The sequence below is a fragment of the Pagrus pagrus genome (genome assembly GCF_965226575.1).
Source record: "Pagrus pagrus genome assembly, chromosome: 2".
NCBI lineage: Eukaryota > Metazoa > Chordata > Actinopteri > Spariformes > Sparidae > Pagrus > Pagrus pagrus.
Window position 1 is genome coordinate 23,234,857 of NC_140186.1, and position 7,039 is coordinate 23,241,895.

Genomic DNA, 7,039 nt, shown 5'->3' on the forward strand with positions numbered 1-7,039 from the left:
ATATTATAAATCGACAATAAATCAATCGATCAGACTATGGAATCTGAACCAGTACATGGATCTGTGACATCAGTCTGATATCCAATAAGTGAATTAGGTCAGTATTGGCAACCGATTCCAATATTGGATTGGATCAGTTCCAACTCTAGTAGGAACGCACAGATTGAAGATGATGTAGATGTGAGTTGTAAATGTTTTGTTTAAAACTGTTGCGTGGTGCCATTACTTGTGTGGACGTTGTTATCGTGCAAGGGGTCATTGCGAGGTGGTGAAACAACTCACAACTTTGACTAATTACAAGATTTCTCATCTGAGTCAGCAGGCCTTAAATAGGGCTGTTGAATAAAACTAGACCACTAATGGTGCCAATCAGAAGGTAAACTTGACAGCAGTAGGGATGTCCAAATAATGCAGGTTTTATTTTGTTCTGCAAGGTGTGCAATTCCAGTGGGAATGAAATAACTGCATCACAACTTGAGACAGAGAGATGGTGTTAAATACTAAATGGTGTTACCTCACTGAGTGAGTTGTGAACATGTCTCTGCAGAGAGCAGGACCAAACACCATTCTTCTCGGTGCCATTTTCTCTTCTGAAAGTGCACCATGCCCCTGAAGAGTTGTTCACATTAGAAGCAGCATTAAGGGGCAAAATGTTCGATGTATTTTTTTCTTAATGCGGATTTAATTGTGTGTTACATTATAATAGGTGAAATATCTCGAAAAACTTTTGCAACGCGTATTATTCTACTGCTTTTCTGCACAAAACAGCCCTGCGTGGATGACATGTACAAGAGCAATGGACGAAGAAGAAAAAGCAGCTCATACTTTTTTGTTTTATGGGGATTTAATTGTACATTGAAGATAAAATTGTTCTGATTCATTCATTATTCTATGCACTCATGAAAAATGTCCCTATAACGATGAACTCTTTGGTCGGTTTTTGACCGCGGCCTCAGACCTATATATGATCGTGGCTGTTGCCATGCAGAACAGGCAGCGTTCTGCGCTCATGATGAGTAATGCGCAGATCCTGTTTGTGGCCCGCTCTTACATTAATATTAAAAGGCTCAGAGACAGAGAGAGAGAGAGTGTAGGGCTTGTGTTTGATGTATGACTGTCAATGGACAGATTAATGTAAGCAGCCTAGCACCAAGAGAAAAAAACCCACAATGCCACTGGGTCTTAACTTGAGAGATTCTCACTTGCTTCTCCTACATGTAAATGCAAGTTTTTGTCGTGAGTGAGAGCATTGTGCTTGACAAGGGCTTTAATCTTTGTGGCAGCTAATGATGTGATTATCGCACAGTGTTGCATACAGACACACAACAGAATGGACTATTAAACATTATGCTCCATCAAGCTGTTGATGTGTGTTGTGCACACAAAAAGATAAAGCACATGAATAGTGCATACATGCGTTTCTTTCTGGGATATACTTGTATTTATAGGGTAAAACAGTGAATTGCTGACTACCCTCAACATCATTAGTCCTGAAAAAAGCTCCACGTATTCACCTTTGGATGTCTGCAAACAACACCAGCCATAAATAGCAGCTTTTCACCCTTAGGGCGAAAGACAAAACTCTCCCTCTCTCCCACAGCGTAGAATACATTTGGCACAAGGAAAAAACTAACGTGACTATCACAAAAACCTACACAACTAACCCACTTGAAATTAAAGCAAATGTCTAAGGGTTTATTAAACCGGGGGGTGAGAGGAACACACAAAATTACAAGTGAGTGGTTTCGTTTCAGCGCCGTCACTTTCGCCACGGTCCCTAACCTCAGCTACCGCAGTCCGTTTGACAATCAGCTGATGAAAAGCTCGCAGAGCTCTTGGTGCTGCCCCCTCCCCCAGGCCTACAAACAGCGGTGCGGACGGTCATATGTGAACCCGTGTATTATACTTTTTCTGCAAGTTTGAGAAACATCCATTCAAACGTATTTAGGCGAAAAAGAAGTGGGTCCTCTGCACCGTGGTAATGCTGCCAACTGTGCTCACCCTTGGGTGACAGCTCGCTTGTTTACCAAACGTTGCAATAAAGCGTTGGCAGCGAGTGTGTAATCACATGCTGTCTGCAACACTCATTATCCGAGTGCATCGCATGCAAAGGACAGTTTAAATGACGAACATGGATCAGTAAAAGCGAATAAACGCCAGTACCAAGAGTTTAACGAGGCTTACACCATCAAGAGGGGCAGTTTCTTACCTATTGTGGTTACTGCTGAACTTCTTATTTCGGAATTTTCTTTGCCTCTGGTAGTTTGTGTTCTGACTTGACGGAAACGTCGAAGCATATCCATGTTCACACTCTGTTGGAAAAGGAAACATTGTGGTGAGCAGTTAGCCAAGTTTGGACATCTTTTTACTCAACACATTTGCCACATGTTTGTCGTGAACGTGCAGGCATACGTTTGTGATCCTCTCCAACACAGACCACATAAAATTAGCTGACAGGAAAAAACAACACTTTTTTATGTTTACTGTAAAAAATTCCTGTTACCAACAGTCAGTACATCACAGTTTGTTGATAATCATCCCTCAGCCCCACACACAGTTGAGTATATATTCACCTCTGTCTCTTCTTTCTAGAAATTCCGCAGCTTCCAATAACCGTTGGATATTGATTAGCTGAACCGCCGTCATTCTTCCCTGAGGCTGGCAGCCGTTGACGTTAGCTATGCTCTCTGCAGTTTAACGTTAGCTTCGCAAACAGCAGCAACGGCAGGTCGCTTTTAAATACCAGGAAGACTGTGCATCGGTTGTTACTGCACTGAGTAATACTTTTAAAAACGTCGTGTTGGTATCTTGTTCGGTGTCTTCGCTGGCTAATAAGCAGCCTTTGTCGAAAAGAGAGAAGAAAAAAAAAAATCCAGTGTTTCCAAGCTGGCAAGCTACAGCCAATCCCTGCCAGTCTCCGTTGCTAGAAAATGTCAAAACTCGTGTATCAAAGTATTAAAAGTTCGTAGTAAACACGATATTAAATTTCTACAAAAAGGAATAAAAACAATATAAAATTTCCCCGAGGGAGCCCAGAGCCAGCAAAGTGCAAGCTGCTGCTCGTTTCCTCTCCGCTCCTGTTTGTTTACCTAGCTGCACAGCTGAGAGGCGGGCACCCAGCGGAGGAGAGGCCGGTCTAAGCGCGGTGCAAGCTGGGAAACCGAGTCTTCCGGTGCATTTACGAGATACTGTCAAACATGGGCAATATACATCATTTTCACAATGTATCCTGTCTTTACGGTGACGCATTGAGTCAAACACTGTTCGTCATTACATTGTGACTGCACTGTAGTCATGTCAGGTCAATTCAACGTAAATACATCTGTGGGACAGTACTATAATCCACAGGTCAACAGACATTCTTTAAAGATAACGTGGTGGTTATGCTTCTTACTAAATTTAATCTAAGTTATTGCTACTATTAATGACAATAAATGATGTTGAGACAAATAATAATTAAATGTCACCATTATATTTAGATCACGTGTCTGTAATACTGTATGATAATTGTTCATAGGTCAATTTTTGCATCAATACAACAAACCCCCCCAAAAACTCCCATTTAAACTAATTTAGGCTCATCAATGGATCGATTACAGCGGTTATTTTATGTGTTACTGACCACACAGATGGTCAATGTGTGTGATTTCATTCCTCTTGCAGCCACTCTGCTTCGCTCAACATGGAAAGCCCTACAAGTCCCATGATTCAACAGCATCGTGGGGGTGTACCTGCCGGCTGAAGCCAGGCCCAGCAACACATGACGTCGATACCGACCGGGAGTCTGATTGGTGGACGGCTTTGACAGGCGTCGAGGGTTGAGCTCGCTCCCGACCAACCGCAGAGGAGCTTTGCGCCATGTGGAAACCAGCGCCGCACGCCCACAAATAGCAGGAAGCAAACAATGTAGAGAGGGGAGCTGTGCCGCTGCGAAATCCCCACGTTACATTACAATAGGTGAAATATCTCAAAAGACTTTTGCAGCGCGTATTATTCTACTGCTTTTATGCACAAAACAGCCCTGCGTGGACGACACGTCCAGGAGCGATGGAAGAAAAAAAGAGCAAAACAGCTTATTTCATGCTGTCTTTACACCATGACTCGTTAAAAGAAAGCGATGACATCATTTCTAGTTGTTTTTAGAAAGTCGTTTCTAATTTTGCATTTATCATAAACGATCTTCCATTAAATTATACACGGATCTGTTTGCAGTTTGAGAGACCACGTCATCTGCAATCAAACCCTACATCGAGTTTGCCTATTTCTCAAATGCTGCAAATGATAAATAATCGAATTAAACAGCCAGGTCAGACACTACAATGTTTCATACATGCATGATCCACCATCCAGTTATATCCTCTGCGTATTATCTATATAAAGTTTTAGGTTTTTTCGATCGAGTCTGCGGGGGCACAATGACATCATCCTAAACTGAGTTGGAGGGCGCTGCAATGTGGCCAGATTTATCATATCGGATTGGTAGCCAGCACGCACACCCACACACCCAATCATTATGTCATATTGCTTTATCTGTGCTGTAAGGAACAATCACAGGTTCCTGGGCTGGGAGTTGTGCAGGCGCAAAGCGATGCAAACATGCGGATAATGCAGGTGAAAGATAGTCCAGAAAACAGCAAAAGCACAATCTTTCCACACTCTCCTACAGCTGCAATGAGCATATCACTAATATGTTGGTCTGGTGCAGGCACAGGCTGTGCTTAAAGCAGGCAGTGGTGCTTAGTTGAATGAACTCAGCCCTTTGTTGTCTGAGTCTGTTGACAATGAAGTCTTGTTTTCCTGAAATTCAGAGGCAACTGAAAAGGATCAAACGCAGCAGGGGGAAAAAATCAAATAAACTCACTTCCGTCCTTCCTGTCGGCGCTCTCGAGAAACCTGGCAGCCTCCAGCAAAACTTGTACATTTTTCAGGAAAGTGTTGATCTGCTCCATGTGGGAGTCTTCGGAGTTGAAGACGTCATTGAAAGGGCAACTAGACATCTCGAAATCTTGCTGATCCAAGAGAGACGCCTCGGAGTCAAAGAAGAACTCCTCGCTCTTCAAGCCTCTTCTTTGCCTTTCACTTTTGGCCATTTTCCTCTTTACTTTGTGTGCTTCTGTCCTGGCGACGTGCTGAGCGCAGTAAACAGCGAGGCAGCTACCAGTGGATGCTGCTCTTGTCAGATGGTTCCTCTTTTCCTTTTTTTTATGAATGCGGGGTGTTTAATGTGGAGCAGTGGCCAATGTCAGTAGATGGTGGTGCATGGGAACCCGAGAGCCCGGCCCCCCTCTGTCTGAGGAGTCCGCATGGTCCTTGTGCCCGACGGCGGAAATACTTTGTGTTGCCTCTGCACAGAATAAAGAACAACAAAAACACCCAGACGTCCACATGGCATTATGATCACTGTGTATTATTTAATACGCTTTATATCTATCAGTCAGTACAATGTAATGATGTTGGTCATAACATAAGTAACAATGACAGAAGAATAAGTACTGCAGCAGTAGTGATGGTAGTATTATTACTGCTCCTATACTCATATTTGACTTAAAGGTCGGGCACTAATGTATGAAATTACACAAGTAATTCATAAAAGTTGCTCAAAAGTTGCAGAAAATGTCAAATATATTCATGAGTACACCACCCTGTTACTGACTTGGGTGTTTTATTGAGGAGGTACAATAGTAATGGTGTATTCAAATGCCCACTAGTCAGTCAGAAAGTGATGCGGTCACACAAACAGAACATGAAAGTGAAGGAAAATCAAGGTTGCAGTGAAGGGTGTGACCTGTTTGACATCAGAGGATGAGTGGGCAGATTTCAGACTCGATACTTTAAAGTTGAAAACCTAGACATTACATTTGGGAGTGAAGCCACGCACTCATTGCTAATTACTGTTTATTCAGATCCACCTCAGCTGACCGAATGCAACAGCTACTCTTCCGTGTAAATTGAGCATTTACAGCAAATAGCTCCACAAGTTTTGTGTTTTCAGTGCTTATGAAGTATGCTACCTAAACTGGCAACAGACCTTTTCTTGCTTCTACTTGTGATTCTGAAGTAAATACTGATATGATGTAAGGGCTGTGGAAAAATCACACCATCCGCGTGTGGACTGGTTCCCTATAAACCTCGCTTCCACTCTGCTATTCTCCTTGCCCACCGGGCCTGATCTTTCCTACAAAAATGAAGGTCGCATTACGGCACAAAGGAAGTGCGTCTGCTAGTGTGCAACCAAAACAGGAAGAGGAATTGTTTTCACCGGTCGCTATCCCCAGGTTATAGTCGAAGAACTGGAATAGCTGTGGAAACTCTACACTTCAGAAGAAAGAGAAGCTAGCTGAAAGAGGAGGAAGAGAAGGGGAAGAGGTAGAGTGATAGAAATGGAGGAAAAACAAAAGTGAGCTGATGGGTAGTCACTTGATGGAGAGTGCCCGTGTTGTGTCAAAGTGTGTTCCCCTAATATGTTCCCCCTTACCAGTGGGACTTCAAAACCTGCCTACTTATTATTACAACATTGTTTTACACTGCCTGTTTGAGACAGCTGTGCCAACAGTAATACAGCAGGAAAACCAAAACTCCTGTGCGAGCAGTGTAATAACTGCCTGGCTGCTCCGAACTCCCAGTCAGAAACCGCTAGCTGCACAGGTAACTGTACTAACTAGCTAATGGCAGCTAGAGTTAGCAGCAGTTAGCGGTTACTCTGGTGATATGCTGCCCCCTATTCGTTTGGAGTTTGAATTCGACAGGTGGCTAATTCTTACATGTTGCCTCTTTAAAGGTCCAGTGTGTAGGATTTAGTGATCTAGCAGTGAGATTGCAGATCACAACCAACTTAATAGCCCTTGTCTCTGTCTTTGCTACAGTAGCCAGTAAAAACGTGGAAGGCCCTCTTTAGTGCCAGTGATAAGCTTGTCTGTTCTGGGCTACTGTAGCAGCATGGCGGTGCAACACGGCAGACTCTGTGAAAGAGGACCTGCGCCATTTATAGATATAAAAGGCTCAAGGTAACCAAAAAACAGAATGATTCTTAGTTTAAGGT

At 43.2% G+C, this 7,039-nt stretch overlaps 1 protein-coding gene across 2 annotated transcripts in view; it reads right to left on the reverse strand.

Moving 5' to 3' along the window:
- mxi1 (max interactor 1, dimerization protein) overlaps positions 1-5,198 on the reverse strand; it is a 31,548-nt gene extending 26,350 nt beyond the window's left edge. Inside the window, exons 1-2 of one of the 2 annotated variants that reach the window (XM_084372508.1) lie at positions 4,862-5,198; positions 2,210-2,312 (exon numbers count right to left, since the gene is read on the reverse strand). In XM_084372508.1, coding sequence (XP_084228634.1) covers positions 2,210-2,312; positions 4,862-5,090 — 332 coding nt within the window. In that variant the 5' untranslated portion in view covers positions 5,091-5,198. Of the gene's footprint in view, positions 1-2,209; positions 2,313-2,573; positions 3,133-4,861 lie in introns of those variants that run through there. The other variant, XM_084372509.1, reaches the window with a different exon arrangement.
- Between the last annotated feature and the right edge of the window lie 1,841 nt (positions 5,199-7,039).